Source organism: Elephantulus edwardii, unplaced genomic scaffold (assembly GCF_000299155.1).
Source record: "Elephantulus edwardii isolate Elephantulus edwardi_28Jun2011 unplaced genomic scaffold, EleEdw1.0 scaffold00056, whole genome shotgun sequence".
In the NCBI taxonomy this organism is placed as follows: domain Eukaryota; kingdom Metazoa; phylum Chordata; class Mammalia; order Macroscelidea; family Macroscelididae; genus Elephantulus; species Elephantulus edwardii.
The window spans coordinates 968,296-986,865 of NW_006399806.1; the positions used below are offsets into that span (position 1 = coordinate 968,296).

Genomic DNA, 18,570 nt, shown 5'->3' on the forward strand with positions numbered 1-18,570 from the left:
CCTTTGCATAGTCAATGAAGCACAGATAGACATTCCTCTGGTATTCCCTGCTTTCAGCCAAGATCCATCTAACATCAGCTACAATATCTCTAGTGCCACGACCCCTTCTGAAACCAGCCTGTTTTTTAGCCAAAAACAATTCAAGTTAGTGAAGGAAAAAAAAAAAAAGGAAGACCCTTATCAACATAGATTGACACAGTGATGAACTTGGCACCATGAATCAACCAGCTGACACCTGACAAGAACAGTATAAGTTTGAGGAGTTCTGGTGGCACAGTAAACCAAGCAGTCCAGCTGCTACCCAAATGTTCAAGGAGCTCTAGTGACAAGAAGGCGTGCTGCTATCCTGAAGGCACACAGTTCAAATCCCAGCAGCTGCTCCATGGGAGGATAGGCAGTCTCCTCCTGTACAATTAACTGCCTCTGAAAACCCATCGGAGAGCCAGCTACGGGTCCATTCTGACTTAATGGTACACCACAACAACAACTAAACGCAGTTTAGGTAGGTTTGAACCTACCAGCTGCTCTGTAGGAGAAAGAGCATTTTGTTTCCATAAAGAGTCAGAGCTTTGGAAACCCTGAGACAGTTCCACTCTATGCTACAGGTGAGTTACAAGAAATAGATGAGAGCAATGGATTTGATTTTTCCTGTTACAGATTTCTCCAATTATATGAAAGTAGGGCATCCCTGTAAAACTTTTCATAAGCAGAAATGATGGTGTAAATTTAAGAAGCAATTACCGTTTATTTATATTGAAAAATTTTTTCAGTGATCTTAGACTAGAAACATAACTTGCCAAATCATACTAAATAACAGAAAACAAAACAAAAAAAAAATCACTAACATATATTGTTGACAGACACTATTCTAAGTTGCTTCTATTTACTGCTTTCTGTGAAAAAGGTACTAAATGCTAGTCTACTTTTTACCTTTTATTTTTAAAATATAAAAGCAAATACCATCTTCAATTATCTTTCAGTTAGAGTAAATGAATACTCATTAAGTCTTTCAAAAAAGAAAAAAAATGTAAAGCAAACTTTTGAAGACCAAGGGATATACCTGTACAAGTTTAGAAGCCCTGGTGGACAGTAGTTGAGTGGACAGCTGCTAACCTAAAGGTCAGCAGTTCAGAATCTGGAGGAAGTTGCCATTCCTTGTTTCTATAAAGATACACAGCCTAGAATGTTCTGTGGGGTGGGCAGTTCTACTCTGTCATTTATTATTTGTTCCAGCTAGGCAGTTTATTCATATTACCTTTTTTAATCCTTTCAGCAAGCCTGTGCATTGTTGCTGGATATTATTATCATCTTTATTTTTCAAATGAGAAGAGCCTGAGACTAAAAAGATTAAATAATTCTGCAAGAGCAATTTGATGAATAGAGGGAGATGGGGAAGAAAAGGGGAAGGATCCAGCTGAGACCTGAAAAGACTGAGCAGTGATGGGCATGGTCCAGTGATGATTAATTTTATAAAACATAATGAGTGGGAATGATTGTATGAAACACAATGTGAATGAATAATAGTGTGAAGCACAGTGTATATGAACTTTGTAAGCGAGCCAGTATAAACTTTTCTTTTGTTTCAAAAAAGAGAGCTCCCAGCTAATAAATTATGTAGGTCAGAATCCAAAGCCAAAACTTCTTTGGTATAGAGCCAGAACTCTCATTCAGGGCCCAAAGTGAGTCATTAGATAATTGTTCTTCTTGTTGTTGGGTGTTGAGTTGACCACAACTCATAGCAACCCTATGAACAAAAGATCTGAACCTGTTCTATCCTGAACCATCCTCACACTTGACACAAAAACAGTGGTTAGATGCCACCAAGTAGGAGGCAATGCTTTAACCATATGTGTGTTGTAAGGCCCAAGGGCCCCTTCCATCCTTGTCAACAATCTCTTGTTTCATACAACAGCATTAGATTAATAATGCAAATATAATAGTAAGGAGCAAAAATCTCTGAGTGGTATTCCTTGAAAAGAGGTTTCTGTTAAAAGAAAACGTTGGTGAGAGCAGTAAAGAACAAGTTGGAATCAGAGCACAGGTAACAGTTTTCCTATCCTACCAGGGTCAGTTTAAATTCCCTTGGAGTGTATGTACTTAGCTGTTCTTAAAGTTTGCAAGAGATGGCAAAGAAGAGACTTATAAATACTTTTAAAAGTTTTACTTGGCATCTCTGTAGATCTAGTCATTTCAGTTTACCAATCCCTGTATCTAAACATGAGTGTGTGTGGTGCAGCTATGACAAGAAGAGGCCTTTAAATTAAACAGGCTTTTGTTTCACTGAAATGAACATTTTATGTGAGAACTTCAAAAAAGTGTATCATAGAAGTACCTGGGATTGTACCAGTACCATTCTGTTTTGGTTATTATAGGTGTGTAGTAGGTTTTGAGATAAGGGAGCGCTATGCCTCCCATTCCTTTTTTTCATTTTCACTTCTTTTTTATTTTTCAGAAGTGATTTATACATTCTGGGTCTCCTTCATTTTGAAATAAACTTGCCTACTGCCTTTTCTTTTTTTTTAATTTTTATTTAATCTCTTTATTTTTCATTTCAGTGAACATCTTCAGAGATTTTGGAATTCCATTCATTCATTGTTGCACCCCTCTCCCCGCCCCCTACTGCCTTTTCTATCTCTTTGAAAAACTAATTTGGTATCTGTATTTGAATTTGGTTGAATATGTAGATTGCTTTTGGTAGGATTATCATTTTCACTATTATGAATCGTCTATCCATGAACAAGGAACATCTTTTATTTATTTAGGTCTCTTATTGTTTCTTGTGGTAGCATTTTGTAATTTTCTTTATAAATATCTTATGTGTCTCTAGTTAGGTTTAGTCCCAAATATCTCAATTTGTGATTGGCTATTATAAATGATACTGCTACCTTAGTTTCCTTCATAGTTACTATAGAGGAATTCTACTGAGTTTTGTATATTTATCTTATCTCCTGCCTCTACACTGAATTGGTCTACTAGGTCTAACAGTCTTCTTAGGGTTTGCTATGTACACTCTCATTTTGTCTGCATATAATGGCAGTTTTACCACCTCTTTGCCAATGTGTATGCCCTTTATTTCCTTCTCCTGTTGTATTGCCCTCGCTAGTAGCTCCAACACAATATTGAATGTAAGTGATGAAGGAATTGGGAAAGATCCAGTGGGATCTGAAAAAGAGAGGGTAATAGTGATCATAAATCAATGGTGATTAATTTTATAAAGCACAAAGTATGGGAATAATCATATGAAACACAATGTGAATGAAGGACTGTGTCAAATACAATGTCTATGAATGGAGGAGGGAAAGTATTGGGAATATAGGCTTGGTATGCACAATTTGAGGAGCCTTTGCATTGTAAAAGTATTCACCTGCTAACCAAGAAGTTGAAAATGTATGCTCACTAGCCATTTTGTGTGAAAAAGATGAAGCAGTACGCTTCAATAGAAATTTACAGTGTTGTAAACGGTGGCATCCACTTCCTAAACAGCTTGCCTCCAGAAGCTCTATGAACTTTGATGAATGCCAATAATTGTAGAGTGGTTTCAGGCCTTTTGTTCATAATGTCGCTATGCGTTGTGCTCAACTCAAAGACAGTCAACAACGACAAATGATATAGGCAGTTCTTTTCTTTCCTACATAGTTGCTGTGAATTGGAATTAACTGGATAACAGTGAATTTGATGTGCACCATTTGAGTCCCTGAGCAGTGGGAACAGTTAAAACTCAACTATTAGCCAAAATTGATGATACTCTTTTTCAAGGACTGGTCCCTTCTAGCTATATGCAGTTTCACCATACTTCCCTCTAAGGAGTACCCTGGCTACATTCTAATATATATTTGTTCTCGGCCATCCGTGCAATATTTCATGTGCTTCTCTAACACTGTGAGACATAGCTGTCTTGACACCAGTAAAAACTACAAGTTAGTCAAAAGGTTGGCACTTGGAATCCCTCAAGAGGTGCCTGCTGGTCTGCTTCTGATCTTCTGTGGAGAAAATCTACTCCACATACATGGGGTGTCATAAGTCGAATTGATTTAATGGCACCTAACAAAAACATACAACATGTTACTTTAGAGACAATTTAGAGGAATGCATCCTTTTGATATATTGAAATAAACACAGAACAGTTGAAGAATGATGAAACTACTCAATGTTGTGTTGGGTTATTTTTGCTTGTATTTTAAGGTTAACAGTCATTAACTCTAGCTCCAAAATCTATTCCTGTCCTTTTATCAATGAAATTATTATACAAGAGCGAAATACTATGGTATAAATATTTGCTCTTTTTCCTATTGACATTTAATGTGTGAAATGATACCAAAGAGCTTTCAGAAGTTACACAGAAACTAATTTTCTTAAATCTAAGTCAAGATTGGATCAATAGCTTGATATTTCTGGAAAATAAAAATAATTGGTTTGGTCTTACACTTTCTGTTAACATTTTAAATGTTTGTATTGATCCTTTTTAGAGCCTCTTCTCTTTGGAAATAACTAAACAATAAACACCATCCAAAAGAAAAGTTATTAGCAAACACAGTAGTTATCCCAAAAGGAGAATGGGAGCTATGTTTTAAGAATTATATTTCTAATTACCCAATTATAGACAATATTAATTATTCTTGTGTGTGTGTAACAGTAATATTCATAGCAAGCAAAATTAAATGAGTTATTCTACTTATTTATACATTATCTTTTTCTTCCCCCCCCCCTTTGTATCCCTACTATAGAAAATAACTTTTCCCTAATAAATAACATTCTGTGAGTTGGGAGTCCTATGTCATCTTTTTTTTATATATAAAATTTATCCATGCTTTTGATCTTCAGAATATTTCACCTCAGTTATTCATGTACTTACCAGCACCCTTAAAGATCACAGTGTGAAGTCTTTGAGGATCAGCATATAAGGTTGCTGTTATCTTTATAGTAAAACCTGCACAAATATCTCTATTAGCTTACTTCTGTACCGCTATCTAAATAGAGGAGCCCTGATAAGATATCTGATATGAAATTATTCTGCTAACTCAAAGGCCAGCTGTTTGAATTCACCAGTGGCCTCATTGAAGAAAGATGGTCAGTCTCTTCCCATTCATTCCAATATATACCCTTGGAATCCCAATGATAGATTGTTAGAAGATGGAACTGACTCAGTGACAGTGAGTTTGGGTTCAGAGGTCTAATTGCTTAAAGTGCTTGGAAAGTTCATGAGTTACTATCTAAATAGATATTGCATAATTATGGTTTTCTTGTTGTTGTTAGATGCTGTCAAGTTGAAAACGACTCACAGTGACCCTATGAACAACCAATCTGAACATTGTTCTATCCCTTGTCATTCTCACAGTCTTTGACACTTCGAGACCATTTCAGTAGTCACCATGTCAACCCACTTCTTCATGGGTTTTCCTCTTTTTTGTCATCCTTCCACCTTCCCAAGCATGATGTCGCTCTCCAAGGAAAAGCTTCCCCCTAGCTAGATGCTGAAAGAATGTGAGATGAAGCTTCATCATCTTTGCTTCCAAGGAGCACTCTGGCTGCCCTTTCTCCAGGGCATATCTTTTTGTTCTTTGGCAGTCCATGGGATATTCAAAACTCTTCTCCAACACCAAAACTCAAAGGCATCATCGATTCTTCTTCGGTCACCCTTAGTCATTGTTCATCTCTCAGATACCTAGTAAGTAACTGAAAAGAACATTGGCCTGAATTAGGTTCACCCTAGTCCTCAAACTGACATCATTACTCCTCAATAATTGAGAGAGTTCCTTGACTGCAGACTTTTCCAGTGCAATACATCTCCTGATCTTCTGACCACTGGTACTAAGTGTGGCACTTACATGTCTCCTGACTACTGGTATTTGATTGTAGATCCAGGTAAGGTGAAGTTATTGGCAGTCTCTATCCTTTTTCCATCCATAATGATGTTGCCTATTGGTCCATTGACCAAAATAGACTTTTGTTTTCTTGATGTTAAGATGCAATCCATATTGAAGGCTGCAGTGTTTAACCTTCTATAGCAAGTACATCAAGGTCTCCTCACTTCCAGCAAGCCAGGTTGTGTTGTCTACATAACAAAATTTTGATTAGTTTTCCTCCAATCCTGATGCCACATTTTTCTTCATAGAGTCCAGATTCTCAAATTTGTTCTACATTCTGATTAAATAGATATCTATTTTACCCAAGAGAAGATAGAGCCCTGACACACAGCTGTCCTAAAACCATGATGTATTCCCGTTCTCTTTTCACATGACAGCCTTTTGGTATAAATAAAGAGTTTACACAAGCAAAATGAAATATTCTGGAATTCTTGTTTTCAGTGTTAGCCATACTTTGTTATGATCCACAGAGTCAAATGCCTTTTCATGGTCAATAAAGCACAAGTAGAAATTCTGATATTCTTTGCTTTCAGTCAGGTCTTTTTTCTTATTTCATATGTATGGAGTGAAAGTATATGTTGGCAATTTAGAAATCCTTTCCTTTATATGCATAGGTTTGATGTATGTGCTCAGCCTTAAGATTTGATGTAGCAGTATTGTGTTAACCCTATTTGCTGACTCATTTCTAGCTCAATATGAGTGGGAAAACAGGTGTTTCTTTACTGCTTAGACCGAGTGCTAAGATATTAATGAACTTGTTCTAAGGTTTAAAATTAGAAAATTATCTGATTTACTGTCACCAGCCTGAGAGTTTGTCGTACTGCAGAAGCTCGCATGTTGCTATGTTGTATGAAGATACACCACTAGTATTTCAAATAACAGCAGGATCGTTCATAGTAGTTAAGTTTCTGTGGAGCTTTCAGTTTAAAATGGACTAAGAACAAATGTCTGGTGATCTACTTCCAAAAATTCTGTTTCTCTTATTTCCATGGAGTCAGAACCAACTCATAGCTGAACCTCCAGTAGATTTTCCAAGATTGTAAATCACATGAGAGGAGATTGGCTTTCTTTCTCCCAAGAAACAGAGGCTGTTAACCTGCAAAGAGTCTTTGCCTTTGAGTTGGCATCACAACTCCCTGTGCACTTTGTCTCCAGAGCTCCCAGACTTCCAAAAATCAGTCAGTTCAAGTTCTGTAAGTTACAACATGATGTTACTGGGTACAGTACTGGAAGATGAGCCCCCAGGATAGGAAAGCACTGCACAAATCCTACGATAATGCACTCAGACATGGAAACAATCATGAAAATTACACAACACTGAGCAACGTTTTGTTCTGTTGTACCAGTGATCACCATGAATGAAGGCCAGCTTGGTGCCATCCAGCAGCAACAATCTGATGATTGCCAACACCTCCTGTCTATAAAGGGGGATGGTTGTTGATTACCTTTGAGTTGAGCATGACTCTTAGTGACCCTATGAACAAAAAGCTTGAAGCCCCTCTTCAACTATCAACATTTATCAAAGTTCACAGAGTTTTTAGAGGCATGCTGTTTAGGAAGTGGATGCCACTTCTGCTTCCAAATCTGCAATAGTATGTTATTGTTTTTATATATCATTGGGTCGCTTGCGATGTATAGCGACCCTATGTACAGCAGCTCTGAACCCCTCCTGGTCCTGAGCCGTTTATAAGGGTACGATCAACTAATTTAATATGCAAACAAAATTTACATGTGTTATAAATAGTAATTGTATGATGTACCTTAAATAATACATTTACACTTAATACCCACTTTAAGTGAATTTGTCAAGTCTCTGAATCACTGTTAACCACCAAAGAGGCACCGCCTGTGGATTAGCAGTGTAACTCCCTCAGGACGACACCACCAGAGTGCTCACTAAGTGGTGGTGGTGGCGGTGTCCCACAGCGTTGGAACCGACCCATAGCTGCCCCTCTGGCAGGTTTTCAGAGGCAGGTGATTGCATTTTCAGAGGTAGGTGATTGCACAAGATGAGACTGCTCATCCTTCTCCTGTGGAGCAGGTGGTGGCCTCGAACCATGTGCCTTCAGGACTACAGCGCAGCTTCTTGCCTAGACTAGGCTGCACTAAATGGTAGAGCTGTGAATAATCTTTAAAACAAAGTAGATCAAAATGTCCACCATCCCCTACAAGAAGCAAATTGAGAACCTGATAACGTGAATAATGTAATCAATCCCATTAGCTAATTTGCTGCTATCTAATTTTGGAGTGAGAAGAGGGAAGTGTTGTTGTGTACTCTAGCTTCTCTTCTGGCACATAGCAATCGTAAAGGACAGTGTAGCACTCTCTTACAGAGTTTGCTAGGCTCTCATCTTTCGGGGCACAGACCACTACCTTTAGCAGTCAAGAGCTTGAAGGACTGCACCTCCAGGGCTCTTTGAGCGACTCCTAAAAATGAGAGACAAAATGGACAGAGTTCACCTACCTAACTCCTCCTTCTCCATTCCTTTACTAGCTTCCCATGGTTTCTCACTATAAAAATTAGCATTTATTAGACGCGTTGTTTGGGGAGATGCACAAGAATATTTGCTGTAAAGTATCATTAAAGGTGATAACTAGAAGAGGTACATTGAGCTCAAAGAAAAGGAAGGAAGGTTACCCCTTTACTCCTCAGCTCCCATATATTTTCTCTGCTTGGTTGGCCTTTTTTAAGATTGGAATTTATTTATACTCTATATGTTGTGACACAGTAAATTAAGCATTGAACTACAAACCAAAAGGTTGATGGTTCAAATACACCTGCCCCTACATGGATGAAAGATGGCATCGTCTACTTTCATGAAGGTTTAGAGTGTTGGAAACCTTGCAGGAAATTCTGCTCCGTCCTCTGTGGTCACGAGCCCCACATCTACTCTGTGAAAGACATGTTAGTACGCTCTTCTTACTATATGTCTGACTTAACTATGCTTCTGATGGATTCAGGAATGTAGAAAATACACAACAGAACATCTTTTGAAAATTCCTGATTTTTAAATAATCAGATCAGCTAAAGATTGTTCATTATTAGAAATAAATTTTCATATTTCTTCTTTCCACTCTCCTTCTTGTCTCTTATATAGAAAGATCAGCACAATGGCAGGCTTGTCTTTAAGGAAGAATTTCAGTCAGAGATATGACAAAAATGTGAGGCAATTATCTAATTTACAAGTACTGATTATAGTTATCGTTGCTAACCTTTCATTTATTGTCGCTTTTTTCCCAGTTCTGCCTGTTGACATGTAAAACTTTGAGTGAATGCTTTGAACTCCTTACTTATTTGCTCTTCACTGCAAGTGAAATTTTTGGGCTGCAAATGCTCAAAATTGACACAGTCCAGAGATGCCAGTGAGATAGGGTCATCTTTAACTGTTCAGCATTCTGAAGGCCTAGAGTTTCACAGCCCTGAAATAGGTTACTACCACTCATATGGAAAATCCTTGCTCTTTCATGCTCTCCAGAAAGCACTGTGCACACACAGTTTAGGAGCCATGATATGCCTGGGTGTCTTCGTGACTTCACCCAGTGTGGCTAATAGAAACAGGCTGGACCATTACAGAAGTGCCACTGAGGCGCTCTGCTTTCTCCTAGGTAATTGTATTCCCATTGACCCCTTGTACATTAACATAAAAGTCCATTGTTGTTATTGTTGTTGTTCTTTAATGTTGAGTCAGAACCAACCCACCTCCAGTGAGTTTACAGAGACAGTTAATCACATGGAAGGAAATTGCTTATCCTTCTCCCGTGGAGCAGCTGGTGGCCTTGAACCCCGTGCTTTCGAGATTGCAGCACAGCTTCTTGCCACTAGGTCACCAGAGAATTAACATTTTCCAACCTTAAAATGTAAGACAATTTGCTAAGATCCTTTCTCCGTTTGTTTCAAAATGACACCATTCCTACTTTCCTTCCTTGAAAAGGAGCATTATTTCTAGTGAGTGAATCACTGAGTGTAAAGGGGGGTTAGGTTGACCAACTTAATAATAAGTTCCGTTGGACCTGTCTTCAAACCTCATCAGACTTTGGGCCAGCAAAGCACAAGGCAGACCAGAACAGAGTCTCTTCTTTCCCCCACTTGGGTGGAAAGAAAAAGGTGAATAGTAAAAACTCAGAAAATATTTTTAGAAGCCCACAAATAATCATCGTCTTCTATATTTTTATTGTTCAGAGTTGTCATCCTTCCTCCATCACTGGAAGGCATGGTGCCTAATACAATATCTGTGTCTTAGCAAAAGGATACTCAGGTGCATACGTAGCAGTGCTCTGATAAACACGTCTAATACAACATCTAGTCTTAAGTTCATCGAGAATCTTTTTAAAACAGTGCTATTATAGTAGAGGTATAAAAGGTATAATCCTCTTTCAACACAGACATGCAAGAAATGGAGGAGGTTTTAACAATGAAAAAGTGCAAAATGGACTGTAAGTCCATATTTAGTACGGCTTAGAATCGAGAGAAGAAAGCTGAAGTTCCAGGGCTTATTGGAAAAGGTACAAATGAGAACTTTGTTCTAAATATCAAACCAGTCAGAAGCAAAACAGCTAAGAAATAGAAAGAATATGGGAGAGAGGGAGAGAGAGAAACTATAAGATTAATTCCTAGAATCCAACATGTGACCAAGAAGAATTTCAGGAAAAGTACAAAAAATAGATACAATTATAAGTATTTTATGCAGTAACAGCATTAAGCACTCACAGATTTTTCAGAAGGGATCTAAAGCACACAATAAACAAGGCATCTGGAAATATTTTCTCCATTTATCGTGATGTTGCTCATTGGACCAATAGTGAAAATTTTTTGTTTATTTTCCTTTTATTGAGCAGTACTCAATATTAAAGGCTGTAGTCCTTGATATTAACCAGTAAATGTTTCAGATTCTCTTCGCTTTCAGTAAGCTAGTAGTTCGTGTGAATATTGGAGATTGTTAATGAGTTTTACCCCAATCCTGATATCACATCCTTCTTTCTGTAGTCCAGCTTCTGGGATTATATGTTCAGCACACACATTGAATGAGTACACTGAAAGAATACAATTAAAAAAAAAATTTTAAAAAAAGAAAGAATACTATCCCGACACACACTTTTTCTTATTTTAAGCCAGTCAGTATTCCCTTGTCCCATTCAGGTGACGCTCTCTTGATGTGGATAAATTCCTCATGAACACAATTAAGTTCTAGAATTCATATTCTCCCCAATGTTAACTATAATGTTTTATGATCCACACAGTTGAATGCCTTTGCATAGTTAATACAATATAAGTCAACATTTTTTTCCCCTGTGTGTTCTGCATTGAGCCAAAATCCATCTGACATCAGCAATGGTATCTCTCTCACCTTCCATCTTTTTCTGAATCCGGCTTGAAATTTGGACAATTTGTTGTCTGTGTACTTCTACAGCTGTTCTTGAATTGTCTTCAGCAAAGTTTTATTTGAGCTCTGGTATCCTAGTGGCAAGAAGCTGTGCTGCAATTCTAACGGCACATGGTTTGAGGCCACCAGCTGGTCTGCAGGACAAGAATGAGCAGTCTCCTCCTTTGCGATTAACTGCCTCTGAAAACCCACCAGAAGGTCAGCTATCGGTCGGTTCCAACTTGACAGTACACAACAACAAGGTTTTATTTAGATGTGATATTAATGTTATTGCTTGATAATTTCTACACTCTGTTGCATCAGCTTTCTTTGGGATCAATGCACACCTAGACTCCATTCCGTCTATTTCTTTGCTTAGTAAGTACTTTGAGCAGTGGATCTTTTGGTGAAATATCTTACCTGCTATTTTGTCAATTCCTAGAGCCTTGTGGGGTTTTTCCCCCAATGTCTTCAGTCAGTCTTGGACTTTTTCTTCTAGTACCATCAGTTCTTGATCATATGCTGTTTCCTAAAATTGTTGACTGCTGAACAATTTTTTTGGTACAGTGACTCTGCATATTTCTTTTAACTTTGTGTAATTTAGAAAAGACAAATTCTATATTAGGATGCTTGAAATATCACCATCTTAATCCCACTCTTTTACAAATATAAATTTTGAGTTTTGTGTTTAAAATGTAAATTACACTTAGATCATTTTAAACTTAGTATGAATAAATCCCAATAATTTTTCAGGAGAGAATATAGGATAGAGTTTGAAGACTAAATGGAACTAGAATAAAATGAATGCACAATAGATGAGTCTGTTGAGTCAGGATGAGTAAAAAATGGGCAGCCTGGTGAACCACCAAGATGGCATGCTTGTGGCACCTCTGTTGACCCAAAGCAGCAGAAACTTTTCATCCTAAAACTCTATTTATGGACCTAGGTACTAACAGAATTTTATTGAAAGGAAGAAGAATGAAAATCAGGTAAGCTAGGATTTGTGTAGCTTCCAAATACTTATTAAACATGTTGTTGAAACTCCTTGGTTGTCTATCAACCTGCTGGGGATTAATTTAGATTCGCGTGGAAGCTGAGCTTCCGTATCAGTCCTGACTGCTGAGGAAACAAATTTCTAGGCAGAATCTTTGAGCCAGTTTAGGCACTTGGACTTAATAAAGTATTTCAGGGGGGATTAGAGGTTTCTGAGGTGATCAATGTTTAAATGGCTAATCCTTGTGTGTACATTTGATCATTTATTCAGCACCATGAATGTACCATCCCCAGGCATGCTGTGTTAAACTTGTCCCTTGACCTCATACACAGACACCACCATCTCCCCCACCTCCCATTCAAATTGTCCTACCAGAAGGTAGCTCTCTGTTTTACTCTTCTGTTCAGAAATGTAAAACCATTAAGTTCCAAAGGTCATTGGAGTTTAATGCATGTTACATGCATTCACCTTTATTGTTGGGGTTTAAAACTGTATTGTTCACAGATACCAAACTGTTTACTTGGAGAAGAATCATATGCTATTAAAAAAAAAACTCTCCTCTGTGATTATTATTAATATTTTTTAACATAAGATAGAGGGCGCTTATTTAAAATACCTTTAGGTTATCAGCACAGATCTCAGTGGACTGCACCACCTCAGCTCCTCAGATATCAAGAGTTCAATTCATATATGGAGTTTCCTCCCAGTCAAAGTACAGTGAATAATTAAAAACTGATAGCATGCATGCAAATAGCTTAATGTCACCTTTTGCCAGTCATTTACAAATAATTTCATCCATGTAAACCAAGGCGGTTCAGTAGTTACATGGTAGGCAACTAATGGACAGATTGGCAGCCCTAACCCAGCATCATTTCTTCAGGAGAGACGTGGCAATCTGCTTCTGTAAAGATTTACAACCTTAGAAACAGCGTGGCACAGTTCAATTCCACCTCTTAGGACTACCACGAGTCAGAACTGGCTTGGCTGCAATGCTTGGGATGCAGGTTTAGTCTTCATTTTCAGAAATATCATTTACAGCAAAGTGTAAAGACTTTGGTGAGGCAAACAGATTGTGAAATAAATTATTTGTGTCCCTTAAAAGATATGGGAAAGGGAATGTAGCTCTTGGGGAGTTCTAGTTGTTGATTCTGGGCCTTTAAGGATCCTTGAAGAAATGATTGAGATTGTGGTTCCTTCTTTATAGTTAGTGGAAGTAAACTTTTCTTAACTTTTGTACTTAAATCCAAAGTAATTTCTTCTTTGGATAATGTCATGTGTTTTATCCTATACTTCTTTACTGATTTGTGTCTACACATTTTTAAAAAAAAAATTAGATTAATTTCTACTGTGAATCCCACTTCCTCCATCCAGAGGCCTATTTTAGCATGTCACAAACACTCAACAAACATTTGTTGCTTGACTAACATCATTGGTTGCCACCCATACATAACACATTTCTAACTGCTCTATTTGAGTTAAGCAAAATAATTGTGGAATTCATTGAGAAGCTAAACTATTATTTGAATCTGTGTGCATTTTATCTCTGAAATTACTTATATACTTTTTATAGAATTACTTATATATTTAAAAAAAATTAAAACAAATTCCTATTCAAGCAAAAGAAAGCAAACAGTACTTCTAATTGTCACCCATGTCCCTCTGACATCACAGTTTAATTGTTGTGTAATGGGATACTATCTTGGTATAATCTGTGTTACATGGCTGAGCTATTAAAAAAGGAATAGATCTGAATTTCTATTTCAGAGCAACCTCTGTCTCATCTTTGCTACCATCAGAAAATCACTGAAACTTGCCCTGGCCTCTCTTTCTCTCTTCATAACATTGGCACAGTAATAAGCTTTTCTGGCTTCTGCATGGGGTTATATTACGTGGATGAAATGTAATAAGGCAACTGAAACACTTTTCAAATACTAAGTTAGCTTCATTCTCGTATACTCTACCTTCGTATAGTCATTGACTTTTTTTTTTTAAGGAATAGTCAAATTGAACTGGGTTTTTAAAGCTGTAGAAAGCTACGTGGTACAATCCTGTGGTACCTAAAAGTATAGGCTGCTCATATTGTGTGAATTCTCAGTACTGCCAGCTGTTGTCTGCAAATAATATTTTATTCATTAAGAATGTTTGAAAAGCAATTCCTCTTCCTAGTGAAGAGGTGGCTCTCGTCTTCTGTGCCATGGAGCATGAAACTGTAGGTGTTAGGTCAGTTCTGGCTCAGTCACCCTATAGGACACAGTTAGTGTTAAGGTTGTAAGTCGCAACTGAAGCAGAACGCCACATTTTTCTCCCACAGAGCAGCTTAGGGGCTCAAACTCTCAACGTTTTGATTAGCAGATTATAACTTAACCACTACACCACTAGGTCTACTAAATATATTATTAACCCTTGCCATTCAGTCTGTTCTGATACATGGCAAGCATGCATTGGTTTCCAAGGCTGTAAATTGTGACAGGAGCAGATTGCATCATCTTTCTCCCCTAGAGAGGGTCCTGAGTTCAAACAGCCAACTCTTTGCTTTGCAACCCAACATTTACCACATCACCAAGACTTCTCATGTATCATTCCGACTTCACTGCCATCAAATTGATGCCAACTTGGGGCAGTTCTCCCTAGCATTTCCAAGGCTGTCATAGTTTACAAATGGTTTGAGTTAAAGTTTACAGAACAGATTGATGTTTTCTGATCAATCACTTATGCATGTATTGGAGTTGTGCTTTTTAAAACATAATTAAAATCTCCACATTGTATTATCACTCTTCTCACTGTGGTTTTTGCTTCCTTATATCCCTCCATATTCTCCTTCCCTGCCTTCTCAGTTTTATCCTTTGTGATAATACTGCCTTTGTGATCCTGTGTAACTTTAAGTGCCCTCTGAGGTCCCTCTTAAGTTCACTGCAGTTGAGTGGATTCCAATTCATAGCAACTCTCCATTGTGTTTCTGAGACTGTGATTTACAATGGGAGAGACTAGGCGTTGTGCATATTATGATACCAACAAGGTCACCTATGATGGACAGGTTTCAGTGGAGTTTCTGCACTATAACAAACTTAAGAACCAGGACTGACCAGCCATCCTTCTTTGAAAACTCAGGTCATCCCAAAGCCTGTGAACAGCAGTGCAACATTGTTTGATGCAGTGCCCAAAGATGAGCCATTGGGTTAGAAGATACTCAGATTGTGGCTGGGGGGAAGCTGGTTCCTCTGGGTGCCCTCCACCTTGCTGATGTAGATGGAGTAGCATTTAAAAAATCACTAGAGAGCAAGCGTGCCAGTGTGCCTGACCTGGTATTTTCTGTTACTTCATATGAATATGAAACTTGGACAACCACTAAAGAAGACGAAAGAATTTAACCCCAACAGTGTAGTATCACCTTCTCACTATCCCTCTGCCTGTGAATTGTGGTGTTGATGATTACTGAATATATTGTGGGGTCATCAAGCTGATGTGCCTAAAACAACAGCAGAAAGACCACCTAGATGCCCTGCTGTACTTGTCATATTCATAGAATTGTCCATCCAGATCAAATGACTAGGGGACAAAACCAAGCAATCTTAAGGAATTGTTTGCTTAAATTGACTTCTTGGGACACATTCTGGATATGACCCTTTTATGAAACTCAGAGTCACCATCCCTATATCAATGCTGACTCCTTAATGGGAGGAGACTACTCATTTTTCTACTAATCTGGTGGATTTGAACTGCTGGAGATGCAAGGCCTTTGTGCTAGTGGTATGTCTTGCTTTGGACCCCACCACCAGAGCTCCCTATCATAATAGGTTTCAAGACCAGGGTAAAGAAGATAGTCTCCTCCACTGTTAGTGTTCTGGAATAATTTTTCCTCAAGTGTGACCAGAAGGAAGAAGGAGTTCTGGTGGCACCACAATTAAGTGCTCAGCCATGAATCAACAGGAAGGCAGTTTAGCATTTCTTCAGAAAGCTGAACATAGAAATTCCATAGTCCCAGCTATTCCACTGCTTGGAATACAACCTGAGAAAATGATAACTGAGGCACAAATAGAGATTTGTACATCAATGTCCATAGCAGCGTTATTCACCATCACAAGAACATGGCAACAGCCCAACAGTTGAATGGATTGAGAAATTTTGGTACATTCACATAATGGAATACTACACAGCACGCAGGAGCAGTGTTGTTGTAAATCACTACCTAACTTGAGAGGGAGTGGAGATTATTATGTTAAGTGAACTAACTTAGTCCCATAAGGACAAATACTGTATATGATCATTATCATAGAAATAGACAACTAATAAACCATGTATGAGGATCTAAGCAGGTAACCATAGGGTCACATAGTTTGAAAGTGGGAATCATCTGGTGTGAGGGGTAATGTATATCAACTTTGTAGGTAAACCAGTGTAAAATTTTTTAAAAAAATAATGAATTGCAAGAATTTTTAAAAATAAATTTTAAAAAGATTGGCAGTTTGAACTCAAGCAGTGAGCCCATAGGAGAAAGAACTGCTAATGCATTTCCATTAAAACTACAGCCAAGAAAAGCCTGGGGTCGTTTTGCTCTGTCACATCGCAGTCAGTACTAACTCAGAGGCGCCCACCAGAAGAGAAAAATCACACACTTGGACCTGTGAGAGTTGGTGAGTGTGAAAATATGCTTTGCTAGAAACCAGCAGCTCCCCAGTACACTCTAGAGTCACAACTGTTGTTTGCTCAGTTCATTTTTTGACACATGGGACCTACAGGCCGAGCTCATTGAAAGTCTACAAAACATTAACAAGTGCTCCAGAATGTGAAGAAGGCTTTAAAAACCAAAAGAATAAACTTGCATATTTGAATAAAAACCTGTATAATGCACTTTCCATGGCCATTGTCTTGGAGGGTGGGGAAGAATATAATTTTAATAAATATGTTCCCAATAGTTCTATTTAGGGGAAAAATAATTAAACTGGGACAAATATTTTCAAGCAGTGCAAGGAACAACTTTTAATAAATAACCTTAACTTTTTTTTTAAATTTTTTTATGAAAAAGGAGCTCCAGTGACTTAGCGGTAAGAAACTGTGCTGCAATCCCAAAGGCACCTGTTCCAAATCCACCAGCTGCTCCATGGGAGAAGGATAGGCCGTCTCCTCCCATGCGATTAACTGCCTCTGAAAACCTGCTGTAGGTCAGCCATGGGTCAGCTCAGACTTGATATCACACAACAACAACATTGTTATTATAACATGGTGATATCTTTCCTGAGAAATTTTTCCTTGTATTTTTACTTCTGCATTGAAATAAGTGTGTCAACCTAACTCTTCATCCTTTGACATGTCACTCCTTTCCCTCGTGTTTCCATGTCTATTTGATTCACATTTTCTCTGTTTTCTCCTTAGACTTCTAAAACGGGAAGAGAGTTTCACCTTCATTCCCCGGTCTCGTGAAGAGCTTCCAGACAATTTTCCCAAGGAAATCCCAGGAATCTGCTACTTCCTGGAGATAAGGACTGGTCCAAAGCCGCCAAAGCCCTCTCTGTCTTCATCGAGGATCAAAAAGGTTTCTTACAACATTGGCACCATGTTCCTCCGGGAGACAAGCCTCTGAGACCTGCTGCAGATCAAAGACTCCTTCCTCTGAAAAGCACAAGCCCAGGACCTGGGTCACGACAGGAGAGTGGAGCGAGAGCCTTTCTCTTCCACTGCTTTGTTGTTGAGAACAAACAGCAGCAAAATTTCCATGTTATGCCAGGCAATAATCTAGAAAAAGGTGGGTGGTGACTGCTAATAGTTAAAAACAAACTTGAGGGCAGGGGAAAATAAGGTATGTCCATTCATATGAGTGTTTTTGGTTATATATATATATATATATATTTTATAAACATGGGCCCCTTTTCAAAACACTTAATAAGTAAATTCTATGTTTCTTTGTTTGTTACACATACAGTTATCTTTCCCCCTATGTTTGTACTACTTTTGAAGCCTAGTTTGGTTGTATGCTCCTACATTTAGTGAGTTTGTAGGTAAGGAATATTTTATATAATTTTTTTCCCTGAACAGACATTTCATACATAAATCATTGCAGTGTGGGAAACGTTCCTGCAGGAAGAACTATTACCTTAAAATGTTATTGGGACAGTACCTGTTTTTTATACATGTGTCTTCTTCTGGGTAAATTACATTTTACACTATGAGATTTTTCAGAATCTGCTGTTGTATAGTTGGCATACTATGTAACTCTGACATATTAATCTAGTATAGTTTCACTTACTTAGAGAGATTAGTGCTTAGATTGAGAATACCCGTAACCAAGGATTTCCGACGTTGAGAATGCATTGTACGTCTCCTTAGCCAATATATCGTTTAGATTTAATTAGTATAG

The 18,570-nt window shown here is 38.0% G+C and overlaps 1 protein-coding gene across 1 annotated transcript in view; it reads left to right on the forward strand.

Moving 5' to 3' along the window:
• Positions 1–18,172, forward strand: part of GUCY1A2 (guanylate cyclase 1, soluble, alpha 2) — a 453,384-nt gene extending 435,212 nt beyond the window's left edge. The window contains exon 8 of the mRNA XM_006887289.1: positions 17,589–18,172. Coding sequence (XP_006887351.1) covers positions 17,589–17,796 — 208 coding nt within the window. The 3' untranslated portion in view covers positions 17,797–18,172. The remainder of the gene's footprint in view (positions 1–17,588) is intronic.
• Positions 18,173–18,570: the final 398 nt, after the last annotated feature.